Source organism: Elaeis guineensis, chromosome 9, assembly GCF_000442705.2.
Source record: "Elaeis guineensis isolate ETL-2024a chromosome 9, EG11, whole genome shotgun sequence".
Classification (NCBI taxonomy): Eukaryota; Viridiplantae; Streptophyta; class Magnoliopsida; order Arecales; family Arecaceae; genus Elaeis; species Elaeis guineensis.
Genome location: NC_026001.2, coordinates 80,921,005 through 80,938,749, shown reverse-complemented (window position 1 = coordinate 80,938,749; position 17,745 = coordinate 80,921,005). Strand labels below are relative to the sequence as shown.

General features: G+C 41.7%; 1 protein-coding gene across 4 annotated transcripts in view; it reads left to right on the top strand.

Moving 5' to 3' along the window:
* Window positions 1–646: 646 nt before the first annotated feature.
* The window catches only part of LOC105034427 (nuclear transport factor 2), a 31,659-nt gene continuing 14,560 nt past the window's right edge, over window positions 647–17,745 (top strand). The window contains exons 1-10 of one of the 4 annotated variants that reach the window (XR_012134216.1): window positions 648–1,055; window positions 1,159–1,296; window positions 1,433–1,715; window positions 1,829–2,067; window positions 3,259–3,436; window positions 3,517–3,638; window positions 3,736–3,801; window positions 4,783–4,827; window positions 4,900–5,258; window positions 5,361–11,927. Coding sequence is in view for 3 of the 4 variants with exons in the window: in XM_029261624.2 (XP_029117457.1) it covers window positions 990–1,055; window positions 1,159–1,296; window positions 1,433–1,715; window positions 1,829–2,067; window positions 3,259–3,436; window positions 3,517–3,638; window positions 3,736–3,801; window positions 4,783–4,806 (1,116 nt within the window). In the remaining variant the exon portion in view is untranslated. Of the gene's footprint in view, window positions 1,056–1,158; window positions 1,297–1,432; window positions 1,716–1,828; window positions 2,068–3,258; window positions 3,437–3,516; window positions 3,639–3,735; window positions 3,802–4,782; window positions 4,828–4,899; window positions 11,928–17,745 lie in introns of those variants that run through there. The other 3 variants (XM_029261624.2, XM_010909591.4, XM_010909590.4) reach the window with 3 other exon arrangements.

Genomic DNA, 17,745 nt, shown 5'->3' with positions numbered 1-17,745 from the left:
ACCAAGTTCATCCAGAAGGCTCCTGGTTTTCTCCCGTATTGGTAACTTTCCATGCTCTCGTAGCTCAGCAGTTGGCCACGAGGCACGCCGACACCCACTCAGTGCAATAACAGCGAGATCCAACGGCTACCGTTCCCCTGATTGGGAGTCGCCAATGATTGTAAATGAGCGCGCCAACAGCCTACAGCGAGCCCGGGTACAGAGTACTTTTTTTTTTTTTTTTTTTTTAAGGCGTTGCCCACGTAACTTCGACAATCGTATCTCCCCCTCCTACGCGCATCGCCAGACAATTGTGCTCCTAGTCCGCGAGTCACCGCACCGTGCCCCCTCCCTGAAATTTCGCATGCGAACACTCGAACAGAAATTTCTATACTTGCTCTCCCCCCGTCCGCCATCCCCATCCTTCCCAGCAGTTTAGCGGACGGCAGATCGACAGCTCGCGTGGAAATTTTCTCCGCACCCGTAGTCACAGAATAATTGTGCGCACGTGCGATGTGGTCAGCTTCAATCGAACGCGCTCGCCGCTTTTCTCCCAAAGCTAAGGGAATGTGGCGATAAAAAACGCAAGCCGGTACCGGCAGGCGGTTGCGTGACTTCTTTACTTTCTAGAATTTTTTTTTTTAATAAGACGATAAAAAGGCAGCGATTTTTTTTTGGCAGGCGAGAAAAAACCCAGAGAATTATATAAAAGAAGAAGAGAAGCGGGGGACCCTCACCGTCGCTCCCCTCCCTCTCCCGCATCTCCGGTCCCTTCCTTCCAGATCCGAAACTCCAAACCCTAGGGGAGCTCGAAGGAGGACCAGAAGGAAGAAGACGAATCTTATCCCGAATCCACCTTTGATCGACCTCCGAAAGGTAAACTCAAATCGATTCATCGCCTTCTCCTCTGATCTCCTCGGCTGTGATCCGCGTCCATCTCAGTGATCCGACTCGATTGGATAGCGTTCGGAGGTGTTCTGTCATCGGTGTCGGGAGTTTTGTTCTCCGAGATGGCTGCCCAGCAGACGACCGCCGCCACCGCCGCCGCCGCCGGATCTCCCCCCTCGGCCCAAGTGGTAATGCGAAGTTGTTTTGGATTTTGTGTCTTTTTTCTATCTTGTGGCTTTTAGAATATGGAGAAATATGGGATCTTTTTGACGGACTTTGATGTTGGATTAGGTCGGGAACGCTTTTGTCCAGCAGTACTACCATATCCTTCACCAGTCGCCGGCACTGGTGCACCGGTTCTACCAGGAGAGCAGCAAGCTTGGACGGCCTGAGGCCCATGGCGCCATGAGCTCAGTCATCTCCATGCAAGTAAGCCGCACCAAACCTTTTTTTTTTTTCATTTGATTTACGAAATTTTAGATCAAAGTAGAATCTTGATACTGAAAAAATTCTGTCTGGATGGCAAATTCTTTTCCTTCCATCGATTTGTTTGCATTTGCAATAGGCGATCAACGAGAAGATACTGTCGATGGACTTCCACGGAGCGGAGATCAAGACGGTCGATGCCCAAGATTCGCTCAACGGCGGGGTGCTCGTCCTTGTGACGGGTTATGTCACTGGGATGGACAATGATAGGCGGGACTTCACCCAGTCCTTCTTCCTGGCTCCCCAGGACAAAGGCTTCTTCGTTCTGAATGACATATTCAGGTATGTTGGAGAGGCCGAGCACCAACAGGGAGGCCAGGGTCTAGCGAATGGCGCTGGTGCCCCTCTTTCACCGGGGCAAGGTATGTTTGAACAGAACTCTAAATCTTGGTTCATTTGATTTTTATTACTTTTTCATAAACGTATATGGGAAATGTAGTTGGATTTGTTGGTTTCTTACGCTGTCTACTTTCAGATTCCCCTCCACAACATGAGCAGCATGTTCCGGAGCAAGACGTGCCACCACCAGAAGAAGAGGAAGCCAATGAGGAGGAAGTGTACAACCCTTCGGACAATGGGGAGGATTCAGTTGTGGAGGAGGCCCCAGTTTGTGAGGTGATTGATGAAGGCCCAAACAGTTCTCAGGCAGTGGTGGTTGATGCAACTGCAGCTATTATCCAAGAGGAGGCACCAAAAAAATCATATGCTTCAATTGTAGGTGTTTGGTTTGAAAATTATTCCAACTTCTATCCATTCTTAAAGACTCTTCAGAAATCATCCTGGTCAAAGCTGACACATATAATAAACTGTTAAATGGACATTAACACAATAATTATATATTAATGAGTCATTTTGAAGGGGCATTGGTCCTTAACTAACATTTATGTATTCCAGCTTTTAAATTGTAGGTCTCCGATCATGTTCCCATGCACTAATCTTATTCAGAAAGATAAGTTCCATTTAGTTACTATGCTATATGTACTTGTTTTTCAAAATGCAATGTTTCCATCTACCAAATGAATTTCAATCATATCCCATAGGGAAACAAGTTTATCTCCATTTAGGAGGCTAAATGAATTTCAATCATATCCCATAAGGAAACAAGTTTAGTTTATCTCCATGTAGGTGCCTCAATAATATATAGTGGCAACAATTTAGAAGTTTATCTGGACAGAGACAGGACTAAGCACTGCTATAGACATTTGAGACTGGAAGAGTCTATTAAGGGTATCTTTACTGCAGCCAGGGCCCAGGCCAGTGAGGACAGAGTCCCGGTTTGTTTCTCTATGGCTCTGTTTGATTGTAGAATGCATTATGGTGGGTAAATGGGTTAATTAATTTCTAACCCACTTTAATCTGGATGGAACTAGAAATTGTTTGCTTAGGATTAGGTGGAAAATGTAGCTCTGCCAACTTTTTCAATTCCACCCTACCCTTGGAGTAAATTGGTTATTAATCTAGTGTTTTGACAGTTTATGTAATAAATGGAGTGAAGACCCTTTGTTCCACTTAACCCTCCTTTAACCTACAACCAAACACATGATTGTAGGCAAACCATGTGAATACCATATTTTCTCCAGCATTTCCAACAGAAATATATTCACCGGGAATGCATGCTGCTTCTTTCCACTTGGATTAACTTAAGCTGGATTATTTATGTAGTTTTATATAGTGTTTACATATGACAAGAAGAACTTGAGATACAATTGAGTCTTATTATGGCATTTGGATATTTAATGACTTAAGAATGCACCTTCTGTTTGACGTATTGTTCTTTTTGGTCTGTAAAATGATCATACTTTTATGAGCACAGACCTGTCTCATAATATAACCCACTAAATGGCTTAGACATGTGTGCTTCAATCTGTTCTGTAATGGCTTAAAAAATTGATCTTCTATATGTAGGTGAAAGTCATGAAAGATAATGCTGCTCCATTATCAGTTCCAACATCTGTTTCTGCTAGGCCAGCACCTGCTAAACCAGAACGTCAGGCAGGCCCTGCTTCTATGCCAGCTACAGCACTTGATACTCCTGCTGCCAGTTCTAGTGCAGGTGAAGGCAGCAGCGTACAAGAGGCAGAAGGTAAAAATGGTCCCATATCAACTTCAAACATGTTCTTTTCGATACCATATCATAACATATCTTTTCCTGTAATTTTTCAGGTGATGGCCATTCAATATATGTAAGAAGTTTGCCATTGAATGCTACACCCGATCAGCTTGAAGAGGAGTTCAAGAGGTTTGGTCGTATTAAACCTGGTGGTATACAAGTTAGAAGCCATAAGGTTCTTTTCTTTTCTACTTTTCTGTTAACTTGCATTTGAATGCTTCTCCAATTGGCATATTCTATAATCTAAGAACTTTTCTTCATATGGATTGTAGCTTCAAGGGTTCTGTTTTGGTTTCGTGGAGTTTGAGGAGGCTAGTGCAGTCCAAAGTGCAATAGAGGTAAATCTCAATATGACATCAATGATCTAGGCTGTACATGTAAATTTGCATACTAAAACAATAAATAATTGACTATAACTGTAGCTAAAATATCTTGTCATTCACTTAGCTGTCATTTTTATTATTTTTGGTTGCATGAATGAATATTCAAGAGTTAATCTAATTCCTTTTCATTCTTTCTTTATGTTCCTGGAGCTTCGATGGTCCCTTATGAATTTTGATTTTGGAGGTGCATTTCTAGATTTCGGATAATGTGCTATAGCTTTTTCATTGCCGCAATGCTGTTTGCAGCTCTTTAACCAAATTTTATTTACCTGTTCTTCTCTTGTATGGTTTGGCTAGTTTAGACTAGTAACATGATGTATAGTCTTTTGTTGGGTCTTTTCAATTGAAAAGTGTTCCATATGCAGGATTTTTGCTAAGTTGTATGTCTCTTTGTTGTTTGTTGCATATATTGTCAGTACTTTTCCCTTTTATCTTGTTGGACTGATCTTTACTTTTAGGCCTCCAAGTTTGGATAAGTATCATAGCATGGATGGTATACTTTACCATGAATTTGGCTTGTGTTACTACTGAATTGATTCATCTTGTAATGAGGCTAAAACATAATGTTAAGCATTGGTTGTTGCAAAGACTGCTTTATATTGTACCCAAGGTTTGCTATATCGTACCGGCACTGAGCGGTACAGGGTGTATAGTTCTATATGGGTTCGGTATTGATACATGGTACGGGGGGTGAACTGATACTTGGTGTTGGGGGTGATTTTGTACTGGCCAAAAACGTGAAGCATATAAATGAAGGATTGACCCTCCAAGATTCTCAAATCCCGCACCTCATTCAAAATTCAAACGATTTCGATATGATAGCTGCCCTCAAAGCAGATAAGAAAGAAATAATAAATATATTTCTTCAGATAAGATAACGGCCAAATCTTTCTAAATAAGTCAAGGCTAACCGTTTGATTTTTCTTCCTCTCACAGCTCTTTAGCCTCTACCTACAATAAAGACTCACAGGAGATCTCAAGGTATGAAATCTCCTCTCTTCTTACATGCTCACTCCTTCTGTTATCTGAAATTCTAACTTGAGCATCGGAAAGTCCCCACTGGAGCCACCTCCGGTTAGGAACTTTTCTTGCAGGTCTCGCCGTCGTCGACCTACCATTGCCGCCCAACTCTAGTCAATCCGATCCAAAGATAAAATTTGGCCGCAATAGATTGACAGTAGAGGAAGAATCTAAGCCCATTTACGGGAAGGAGCAAATGTTCAATGGGAGGAGTTTCATCGCATTGCTTCAACGCCGGCGAGATCCAGATTGTCTACCTTCAAATCAGCCCGATGATCATGATCGGCTATTTACAAACCGACTGATGCCGATCGAATCCTCGGCCATACATCGATCAGATCAGATCTGATCAGTTAACAGCTCCTCGGGACTATCCTAGTCGGACTCGAAATGTGTGGGCTCAAATAGGAAAAGAAATTATGGAAATTCCTTAATTTTCGAATCATTTTTCTCTTTTGATCTATATTCAAAATTTAAATTTGAATTTTTGGCAGAATAAAAAAAGGAAGGAGATCGCCTGAGGCCATCCTGTTCGGCTGTCACGAGGTGGGTAAGCGCTTTGGCCATGGCACGTTCGCTAAGATGTACCATGCCTGCAACATCAAAATCAGCGATTGCGTGACCATCAAGGCTACTAATAAGGGAGGGTTCGCTACGATTAGCAACCGGGTGGTGGCATGGATTTTTTAATATTTATGTTCTGACATGGCCAGATGATCTAAAGCCAGACAAGTCATATCTGAACTCAGCCTCTTTTTTCTTTTTATTTTTCAATGAGAGTACTTTAATATTCTTCCATGTGCCTCCTTCCCAAACGATGAAGCCAAGTTCACCATTCTGCCTTTTTCTATCTCAACGTGGCCGGGGACGATGATGCTGTAGAGGATGGCAGCATAGGGACCGATGATGGCAGCGATGTGGAGCTGGTGGTTGGAGCAGAGCATCTCGACCGCACCTTATCCCAATCCCCATCATCTTTCGCTGGTCTTCTTGTGGGGCTTGCCCGTTCGGCGCATGCCTCCAGCTTCCGATGATGCTGAAGTCGCCCATGAGCATCCTTCGCCATCATAAAGGTCATTGGCGACAGCCCCGAATTCTCTGTGCATGCCTCCCTCCTCCGACATTGAACCCAGTTGAAGCAGCTCGAGTAGTCCTAGAGTCTTTCCACGGAGGCACCGAAAGTCCCCCCTGCACTTCCGCGCACATCCTTCCTGGCATCGTCGATCCTCGACCCTTGCGATTGGCTGCACTTCTCTTGCATGTGCATCCTTTGTCGGCGCCGATGCCACCAGGGGGATGCCTCCCCTGATGGTGCCGAGACCGTCTGCTGGCGGCCTTGCACTTCTGCATGCATCCTGCCTTTGTTGGCTGAAGTCTCCCCTATATGCGTCCTCGCATTCGATGGTGCCAAGACTGCCCAGGATCGGTTCTGAAACGCGCCCATGGGGAGCTCTGAAGTCTGCGCATGCGTGCCTTGCCTTCGATGGTGTCGCGGCCGCCTTAAATGATGCTGAAGTCCCCTCTATTGTTACTGAAGACATTTGCAAGAGGATCCAATCCTTGTGCGATGTCCCGCCTCTAGTCGGCGACGAGGTCTCCCATGGACGGCATTGCACCTCCTACGCGCGCATCCTTGACAGCATCGGGGCAACCCCAGGCGGTCCCGAGGTTCTCGCATGTGCCTAGCCTGTCAATGGCACCAAACCTCACTGGATCCATGAATTCGATGTCCCCTGCGCTCGCACCTTAGCTCCACTGGCATCGATCCTTCTCAGATTCGAGCGTCGAGGACCCTCTGCTAGCGCCGAAGTTGTCCAGGAGCAAGGCCTCTTCCCTCTCGCGCGTGTTCGGCCTCAGACCATGTCGAGACCTCTGCTGTGCAGCCATTGTAAGCCATCGCATCCTTCTTGTGTTTGGCTGAAGTTGATCCGACTGAAGCAGGCATCCAGAACTCTCTGTCGGCGCTGATCCTTCTCAGATTCGGGCATCCAAAATCGCCCTCGAACAGATGCCAATCTCCCTCAGATCTGTAACCGACGGTGCTGGAGTCGCCCACAAGCGACTCCAAAATCTCGCCTGCACACTCATTGCATCCTCTGCTGACGTTGAAGCTGCCCGCAAGCAGCGGCAAAGTCCACGCACTTGCCAAGGCCAGCCTTGCCGCTCTGTGGACCAAGCTGGTGCATAGCAGGTTCGGGCATTTATTGAGTGAAGTCTGGTCTTCACTTTGAATCAAGGCCAAACCAAAGTCAAGATTGAGCCAATCTGAGGTCAGTTCGAGCTGATCCGAAGTCAAATCCAAGTCTGATATAAGGTCCAAATCAAAACAGATCTGAAGCCAAGATCAAACAAATCCGAAATCAGATCTAGGCCTAATTCGAAGTCAGAACCAAGCCAATTTGAAGCCCAGAATCAAGCTAGTCCGAAGCCAGATCCAGGCCAATCCGAATTCTAGAATCAGGCGAATTTGAAGTCAGGTCCAGGCCAATCCGAAGTCCAAAATCAGACTAATCTGAAGTCAGATTTAAGCTCACCCGAAGTCAGAATAAGGGCCAGTCCAAAGCCAGATCCAGACCGATCCAAAGCCCAGACCAAGTCCATCTAAAGTCCATAATCAGGGCAATCCAAAGTTAGATCAAGGCCGATCTGAAGTCCAGAATCAGGCTAATCCGAAGCCAGATCAAGGCCGAACCGAAGTCAAAATCAGGCCAATTTAAAGTAAAAACAAGCCCAAATTAAGGCAAAGCTCAGACCCAAACTAAGGCAAATAACAGGAAAGAGTCAAGCAGAAGGGTCTCAAACAAAACTCATAACTTCTATGATAATAGGCTCTTAAGCCCCATTTACCATTTTGTTCTTTTCTTGCAGAACAATAGGTTCTTGAGCACATGAGTAGAGGCAAAAATCAAACAAGATTATGGTGGATATCAAATCCAAAAATAAGGTGAAGACCAAGTTGAGGTAGAGATAGCTCAAGGCTTAGGCCATCAAGATGGTTAACCTCAAAAGATCAACACCACTAGAAGGCCAAAGATCACCAAAGGACCAACTTGAGCAAATCAACATCGGACTATCAAGTAAAAGACCAACAGCTGAGAGGAAGGATCCAACTTGAAGTAAAGCCCGATGAAGTCCAAAGCTAATCTGAAAAAGTCAAGGAAAAGCAAACTAGCTACAACTGGGTAATACCAGTCTAATCATCTGTTATTTTACTCCAAAGCTCGATTTAACTAAAAAATTGAAAGGCCCAGTTAGAGCCGGTCCGACGAGTTCTCTCATCCTTTATGTGCAGATCCGTAATTCAAGACATCGATGACTAAAAAGCAGGGGCTAACCTATAAGGAACCTCGAAGGCTATACTTGCTCTTCAGCGAGTCAACGCCCGTGAAGATCTTAGTCATGCGAAAAATGGTGGCTAACCTATAAGGACCCCCAATGCTCGTCGATCCAACCTATATGGGTAGAAATCTCGTCAGTTTGAAAAGCGGGGGCTAATTTATAAAGACCCCCGAAGGCCGTGCTCGCTTTTTAGCGGAGCCAATGCCCATGAAGACTCTGGCTAGTCGAAAAGCGAAAGCTAACTTAAAAGGACCTTCAGAGGGCTAATCTATAAGGATCTTTAGTCCATCAACTCCAGCGATAAACAAGGAATAACTTATAGGACCTTCGAAGGTCTCTCGCTTTTCAGTAAGCAAAGCTGATGAAGTCGAAGGCTCTTGCTTTTCAGCGAATAAAGCCTATGAAGATCTCAGTAGCCAAACTAGGGCAGAAGAAGACGCTCTTAGCATGTCTTCGGCAATTATGAAGTTCTTCCTTGATCCGATCTAATTTTGACTCGGACTCGAGAGTAGGAGGGTTTATGTTGGGGGTGATTTTGTATTGACTGAAGATGTAAAGTGTATAAAGGAAGGATTGATCCTTCCAGATTCTCAAATTTCGTATTTTATTCAAAATTCAAACGACCCCGATATGACAGCTGTCCATAGAGCAGATAAGAAAGAAATAACAAATATATCTCTTCGGATAAAGAAAGATAACGGTCAAATATCTCTAGATAAGTCAAGACTAACCATCTGATTTTTCTTCCTCTCATGGCTCTTCAGTCTCTACCTATAATAAAGGCCCACAGGGGATCCTAAGGTATGAAATCTCCTCTCTTCTTACATGCTCACTCCTCTCTATTGTCTGAAATTTTAACTGGAGCGTCGGATGGTTTCCGCCGGAGCCACCTCTGGTCAAAAACTAAACTTGCGGGTCTCGCCGTCGTTGACTTGCTATCGCCGCCCAATTCTAGTCAATCCGACCTAAGGATGAAATTTGGCCGCAACACGGCATGTCGAATCGACCCCATACTGACACAGTAACACAGTAACAGAATAGCATTGGTACGAGTCTTGGTGCTGAAACAACGAACCTTAATTGTACCATATATTGTGGTTTTGGCCATTGGCAACTTGCAAGATGATCCCTAATGTATTTTATATGCTTTTCTCTGCCACTGAATTTGAGCAAGTGGATGGTTGTTTGATTAAGATGCATTTTCCATAACTTTGATTGCTTCCGGTGGTAGTCATATTGGCATGGATTGTGGAAGGAAGACATCTTTGTGTTGTATGTGTGGGAGGATATGGTCAGTGCACATGAAATGATGCCAGCTATATTGGATTCTTTAAATTCTCTCATGTTGGTGTGGCAATTTTTTTAAGGTGAAGCTGGTGGTAATGTCTTATTAAAGAGTACTGATAGTTTCTTCAGTTGAGCTGTGCTTGGTCCATATAAATTGCTATAATTTATTTTTTATTGAAAAACATGAGTATTAGCAAACAATGGAAGTGAGATTCCATAATAAGAGGACACATTATGTACAAGATTTGGCACTTGCTACATGCTTTGGATATCAAAGAGTTTATTACATATAAAGCAGCTGGTGATTGTTGAATGTAAATCCACAAAAAGAGAAAACTGAAGTCATTAAAGGTTAAAGTATCAATTGTTTTGATAAATGATGCGCAACAACCTCGTTGATACAATACATGGCCTTCAAGCATTGAGTTTTGTGGACAAGATGGTGGAGGCACAAGTAGTATGCAATGTAGCTCATGGCTGCAGATTTCTCCTTACTCAGTTATATCAACTCCACCAATTCCTTTTGGCTTCCAACTTCTTATTGAATTATAAGTGGTGCAGGACATTGCTGCTTTCTGCTTGGTATAATTTTGTAGTTTATGTTGGATGATCATGATTATCAAAGCTGACCTATCGATTCTGAGGACTTTTGGATAGGACTTTATTTACACTTTTTCATATATAGCATAGATAATGGCAAGATGAGGTGCTGATTTTTGGACGACTTGATGATAGGCAAGAAGAAGGCAGGCCTTGCCGCAATGGTAAGGTTGCTCCATTGAGATCCGGTATCAAGGGTTCAAAACACAGAAATAATGTCTTTGCATGCAGGGATAAAGCTATGTACCTCTGACTCCCCCAATACATCATAGTGGCGGGAGTCTTGTGCATGAGGTTGCCCTTTTTAATGATAGGCAAGAAACATATACAACATGACTTTTTGTTTATAGGGAGTTCTAAGCCTTGTATATCACATCTAATATATTAGATTTTCATTTTGCAAGTTTGATTGTATTGAAGTTGACAGTAGGTGTAAAATTTTCTAATTTTTTTTCCATATATGCCTGCATGCATATGTGCATATATGCATTTTCTTCCATATACGTGCATGCAGGTCATGCATAATGTGCACACATATATTCGTGCATGCATACATAAGTATACACATAAATGCACAAAAAAGTAGGTTCATGTTTGCATAGATACTTGCATATATTGAGACACAGAATTTGTGTATATGCATTTGTGGGGAATGGATGATAATCAGGTCTCCCTTCAATTTAGGCCATGTAGGTAATGAGCATAGGAGCATGAAGTTTGGTTAGAGGCAGCTCTAGTTTCAGCCATTTGTAGGTTTTAAAAATAAAAAAGGGAATTGTTCTCTATAGGGGTACTTTCAACATTTTCCTGTTCATCTTATTAGGAAATGATATTATATATTTTGCAAACCAGAGGAACTGAATTTGGCCCATCACTTGGCATTGTGGAGTGTCTTCTTGTACTGCTCTAATTATGAACTTTTATGCACCACCATATCTATAGTCAGGATTTGGCATCTTGGTTTTCTTTTCGGTAAATACCCAATACTTATGGAGAGAAGTGAGGAATGCGCCGCAGACTTCTAGGAGAGCCAGTGCTGTGCAACTTAAGGGGCATAAGGGGGGTAATCTATTCTTTCCCAAATTGACTAGTGTAATTCTTCAAAACCTCATGGATAGTATTTGTATCTTTTAGTATCTCGTGAGTCCTGTTTTGCTTTTAATTTTTTAGATCCTGATGTATGGAATACTTCTATCCTATTAAAATGACTTGGGACAATTATAATCGACTGTTAGAGTTTTTACAAGGGCCAAGTATTGTCTAAGATCTTCTACTATTATACACCCTTATTTATCCTCTGCTGAGGGTTTACCTAAGCATGTGCAAGTTAAAATAATTGGTTTCCATTACATATAATTCTGTAGTTGGTTTAGTTGTAATATTCAGTTGGAGTAGATTTTCATCTGATTCTGATCACAAATTAGATCGTAGTCCTTGTTCACAATATTGATTTGCATCAATATGTTGTCAGCATGATTATATATGAAGAGTGCTGAAGTTGAATCTCCATTTAACATGATGAGAGGCAGTATTTTTGCAGTATGACAAACAAGTGGATATTGTGTATATGCTATTCAACACCTTGAAGAAAGTGAAAGATATTCTTGAAAGGTCCAGTGGTATCAGACACAAAAAGATGTTGAATCATGTCGACTACGTGTCGTGATGATGAGATAACTGAAATGCTGTTGTCTTCTTAAATTTTAGAACTTCAGCAAGGGAAGAAGTCTGAGAAAATTGTCAAGTTAAGATCATTGCTGTGGTTCAAAAGTTGTGTTTTTAAGGAAATTTTGAATTGTATATCATTAATTTCATTAAGGAGAACTTTATATGGATTCCTGCAGTTGTCAAAATGCATGTCATCCCTCTACCTGACGTGAAAAGGGTGCTAAGATTGACTTTGCTGATTGTTATGATGAGATGACTATTATGACCTCTCTTGTATGGTGATGAAAGCAGTTAAATTCTGCTTGGTGTATAGTTTGCGCATATGTAAAGTAGTGTGGAAGAAACCAATGGAAAATGTGAAGAACTTCAAAAATTGGATGGAATAAGGACAAAATGAAGGGGCAGAATTATTTGTCTTCAAATTAGTAACTAATCCTTGTTCATTAAATTTCATTGAGTACATCAACAGAATGACCCAGGTTTGCTGTACCATACCGAATTGGGTGGTATGGGATGTACCATATTGTACTCGGTATGCTGAACTGGCCCTGTACCGACACAGTAATAGGTTGGCACTGATATGGAGCTTGGTACTGAAATGGCGAATCTTGGCCTATGAATAACAATATGTATTACTAGAGATTGGTAATATAGTGCCAGTACTATATCAATATTACCATATGCTACATAACATGTGCTATATAATGTAGTATATTTCATTTATGATTTGTGCTATATAATATGTGCAACTATAGGCGTAGGCACTTTTTCTTTAGTGCATGGTCAAATTGTTATGGGCAGAGTGATCTAATATAAATTTGGTCCCATGCACTAATAATGTGGCTGGTTCCAAATCATCCTCAGGATTTTTGGCTTTAGAGCTTGGTTGTATCTGAAGTTCTGAACTTCTTTTGGTTCAGGCTGGATGGAGCAGCTTGATGACCTGGCATAAGAAAAATCATGCTTGGGCTTTTGCATTGGTCTAAAACAAAAAGGGCCTGATATATTCCATGCCAAGCCTGGTTTGGGATTGACTTTGGTCCCCACAGTCAGTTCAAGCCCGGGCTTGGGATCCTCGTGCTTGATTCAGTGTGGGCCAGGCTTGGGCCTGAGCTCTAAGTCCAGGCTTGCCTGACCAGCCCATTAACTGATCTTTTGAAGGCCTATAGTCATAGTGTGATGCATCTGTTGCGTTGAATTCTCATACAATGACTAGCATGACTAGCAAGTTATGTTCTAGTGCAGAACACTATACTTTTATCAAATCCCATCACCTTTCTATTGGTGCTTATTGGCAATTTTGTTGAATTTTGCATGGCACCTTAGACTTTTTATCTCACCTTTAGGGTAATTTTACTCTTTCTGCTCATCGCACAAAAGTTTTCGATATTCAATAAATCTCCATGGGTTTCTAATTAACTATAAATAATGCTTAGAGTCACATTTTCAAGCAGTGCTCCATCTTTTTACTTAAGCATAATTTTACTCTTCCTGTCAATCGTAGAAGAGCTTTTGGGCTGGCTTCAATTTATCTGTATAATTTGTGATTTGCTGGGTAGTGTGTAGAGTCACGTTTTCAAGTTATCCTCCATCTTTTGCCCACTAAAGGACAATCAAGCTCTTCTAACTGGCTACTGTAAACCTCCCTGGTCGGCTTTACATAGTTTGACAGGTTATTACTTATTAGTTCAACAAGCATTTTTCTTGCTCAATACCTTGTAGAGGAGGCCTCTTCTAACATAATCTAGGCTAGAATTCATAAATTGCCTTAACCAATTCATTCTTGACTTCCAGCGAATTATCGATTTCTTTTTTTCTTGCAATGATCTTTTGGACCTTGAATTTACCATTAATGTTTGTGTTATTCGTAACGTATTCATGCTTATATTTTGATGACTTAGATCAAGGTTTTACATCCCGGTGGGACGGGGGGCGTCCTGGCTTCTCGTCCCATTTCTATGAGAAAATAGGACTGGGATGGGATCAAGACTTCAAAACTCATCCATCCAAGGAGAGAAGAAGAAAGAGGAAAGAAAGAAAGGAAGATAAAGAAAGGACAAAAGTGAAAGAAAAGAAGAAGAAAAAGAAAGGAAAAAGAAAAAAAGGAAAGAGAAAGAATAAGAAAAAGGAAAAAAAAAGAAAGGAACCGGATAAGAAAATGAAATAAAAAGAAAAGAAAAGAAAGGAAGATAGAAGAAAAAGAAAGAAAAGGAAGAAAAAAAAGGAAAGGAATGAAAGAAGGGGAGAGAAAAGAAGGATATCTATTAGGATGCATGATTGGGACAGCTGTCGGGACAGGACGGAACAGTAGGGCATCCTGTTCTACAGAGATACTGAGACACCTTTGTCCCAAGGAATTTAAAACCTTGACTTGGATGCCTCCAAAAAAATTACATATCAAACAAACAGCCCAAGATATCACTATCACCACCAACCAAACTTCGAATCTTTGAATAAAGGCCTGAGGTCTATAAGAATCTTAGTGGCACCTTCATAGCCCAAATTCACCAAGAGGTTGGTGACCTGATTCCCATACTGTAGTGGGTTGTGATGAAGGCATACGGAGTTACTCAGCTCTCAAATTACCATCCCAGATTTTGAATGCCTGTAAAATCTCTGGATGGCACAGAGAAGGCCTTCACTCATAGTTGATGATAGAAATGGTTTGAACAGCTCTTGCCAACATAACCTGACCATAGTCATTCCAAATGTTGAAACCAATGCTTATTTAGTGGCTTCTCTTCACAAAGAGATCAAAACTTATTCCAAGGAACCTTGGCTTTTGGGAAGAGCATTGAACAAGAATAGAATATGAGTTAGACTGAATCCTAGTACTAAAGGAACCCCAAAGACCAAGACAGAAGTTTGTGGTGGATTAAGAACTTGCATGAGCCACTATAGGATACTCATGGGTGAGGCTCCTTGCATTATGGGCTGCCCCTTAAAGTGAAAGGAACTATTATTAGAAGGTCGCCAAATCCCTCGCCTTCTCTGCCACATTAAATAAATGGTTATGATTTGCTTATTGCTCTGATTTATGTGTCAATTTAAATGTGCTAGCACAATAGATAGATGGTTATGGTTTGCTTATTTATCTCATTTATGTGTCAATTTAAATGTGCTAGAACCTGGACCTTTTTTTTTTTGTCAAGATCTGATTTACATTGTATTGTATGATGGAGACTTCTGGTTTGCAACCTACTCATTTGCACATCTCTTTTCAACCTCGAGCATGTAATGAAGCCCCTGCTTTCTTGCTTAGATTGTCAGTTCTCTCTCTTGATTTCCATGTGGGGGTTTGTATGAAGGTTCACTATCTTATGAGAATTGGAGTTAAACCTCGAGATGGAACCTATCATTAGCATGTAGCTATCCTATGCCCTCTAAATTTTCTGGTCCACCATGTTTGCTTGGTCCTCCTGAGACTATTCTTATCAATTCTTACAAGTGACATACTCATTCCGTTGGAACCACCATTCTTTAGCTATAAGATTGTTCATGTTGCCTTTCTTCTCTTGCATCGTTCAACTTCTTAGCTATTTGGTCTTCTAATCCCCCTCCCCCCACCCAAGAAAAGAAAATAATAAATCTTTGCAAGGAACTTTGCTAACTAAGGTTTTAGTTTTTTTTGTAGGAATTCATTTGGCTTTTCCATCTCAGCTTCTCAACTTACATTTGAAGCTTGTTACAGCTTTTGGATTTAGGATTTTCAGTTTCAACCTTAAACTTGAGTTACAATGTAGTTCATTGTCTATCATATATTTGAACAGTTTTTATGATCAATCAGAATGACTTATGTCCATTAATGCTTTTTTAGAAAGACTTAGTGTGGTAAATTAGTCTTGGCTTTAAGACTTGTGAAGCCTGTGCTTTACGTTCACTTGGCTATTGTTGGTTTTTACTCAGCCTCTATACCATATGTGAGCAACAATTACCTTTTCTCACAAGTTTGGGCATCCATAGGGTGTCCTGTATTCTCCATCGTGCTCCTTGGGTCTGCTCACTTTGTCTTATTTGGTGATTATTCTCACTTGTTTGTAGTTCACAATGCCTTCTTAGGCATGATGGGATCTCAAAGAGAAGGAATTTCTTCCTTCCATCTTCTTAGCTGGAATCTCATATCAAATAAAAAACAAAGAGAGAAACAAATTTTGTGAAAAATTAAAAGCAAGTGTTTTGCCCTTGTTACTTTTTGAAAACCTTGATATACAAAACTTTGGTGCAAAGCCTCTATATGTTCTAGTGATGTCCGATTTTGCTAGTTTGAGTCAGAATTCCTCTTCAGTTGAGAGGTTAAATTTTTGAAAATAAAACAAATCAAGGTTCATCATGTCAGAATCGGATCTGATGTTGGTTGGCCTATGGTACAATTGATAACCCTAGTGTACTGTTTTGTACTAGACTCGAACCGACATAGTAAAGAAAGTGAGAGGGACAACTAGAGAGAGAAAAGTGAGAGAAAGAGAGGTAGAGGGAGGGAAGGAGAGGGAGATGGCAGAGATGCCGGTGGTGGCCGTCGGAGGGCCGTGGAAGCCGTCGGAAGGGAGGAGGAGAGAAAATGGGAGGGGGGGAGAAGGAGGGAAGGAGGAGAGGGTGGGGAGGTTGGCGGTGGCTGTTGGAGGGCCGCAGAGGCCCAATCATAATTTTAAATTTTTTTGTTGATTCACCATGAAGTTGGCAAACTTGTGGTTGATTTTGTTGGCAAAATAAAAAAAACCTAAGTCAATAATGTCGTTGCCGACTTCACCCGATATTCAGAAAAAATCGAAATAGGGGCTTCTGCTAGTGTTTCAATTGGTTGACTCTGGCCTCCACGGGCCTTGGTAACCTCAGACGGCCTTTGATGGGACTCCAGAGGCTCTATCTCCCTCCCCTCTCCTTCCCTCCCATCTCTCTCTCTTCTTTCTCTTCCTTCTCCCTTCTCCCTCTCCCCTTCTTGCTGGCCCTCCAACCGACGTAGCGGCCCTCCAGAAGCCTCAACCAGCCTCCAGAGGGTCTCTCCCTCTCCCTTTCTTCCCTTTCTTCCCTTTTCTCTCTCTCTCTTTATCTCTCTCCCTCCTTCCCCCCTTCTGCCGATGTTCCGAATTTTACGTGGGAATTGTATCGATGGGCTATCAATATGGTTTGGCATGCTTTGAACTGTTCAGTTCAGGATAGTTCAATGAATGCTGGAACAAATACAACATTTCCAAAAGCGGCTATAAAAATCGCATACCAACTCCTGTTTCAACTTTGCTTATGGTGCATTGTTAGATTGTTCATTGATTAGGAGATATTCCTTGGTTAATGTTTACCGTAATAAGTCGAGTTTAATTGTGCATTTCAATTTCCAAATAGTTGGGAATCAAGGTTGTTTGGAGCCCAACTAGTCCATTGGTGGGTTGCAATGTCAGATCTCATCAAGCTATTCAATTTCAAAGCAAACAAGAAAAAGAAAATACTAAAGATGGATATTGTATTTGAAAGTTATGCCTGTCAAGAGATTTGTTGTAGGAATTAATCCTACATGGCAGATCTCGCTCCTAAACCCCGTCAACAATTATGCAAAGGGGTCTGGTTAGTTCACAGTGGGTTTGGTGAATGTCTTGGATCTAGGCATCTATAGAATTAGCAATGCCGCCTTACAAATTGTGGGCATCTTTTGCTTTCACCTCATATACGATTTTATTATTAGTCGACCTAGCTAGCCATGATGCCACCTGACTTCTTAAGCCTATGCTTTTGTTTTCACCTTTTACGATTAGCCTCTTAAGTGTGCAATATTGATCTTGGATCAAGGATGCTACCATGTGTTGCTTTGTTTATCACTTGTTCAATGTCATCTTGATGTAGTTGTTACCATTCTTAGCTTGCATATTTATCTTGTTATGCTTCATTGAGTAATCAGCTGTATTGATGTGTTATTATGCTCCTAATTCTTTATTAGTGGTCATGAAGCTTCATATGACTTCTTAGCTCTTCCTTAAGTTCATGCATAGGCCATCT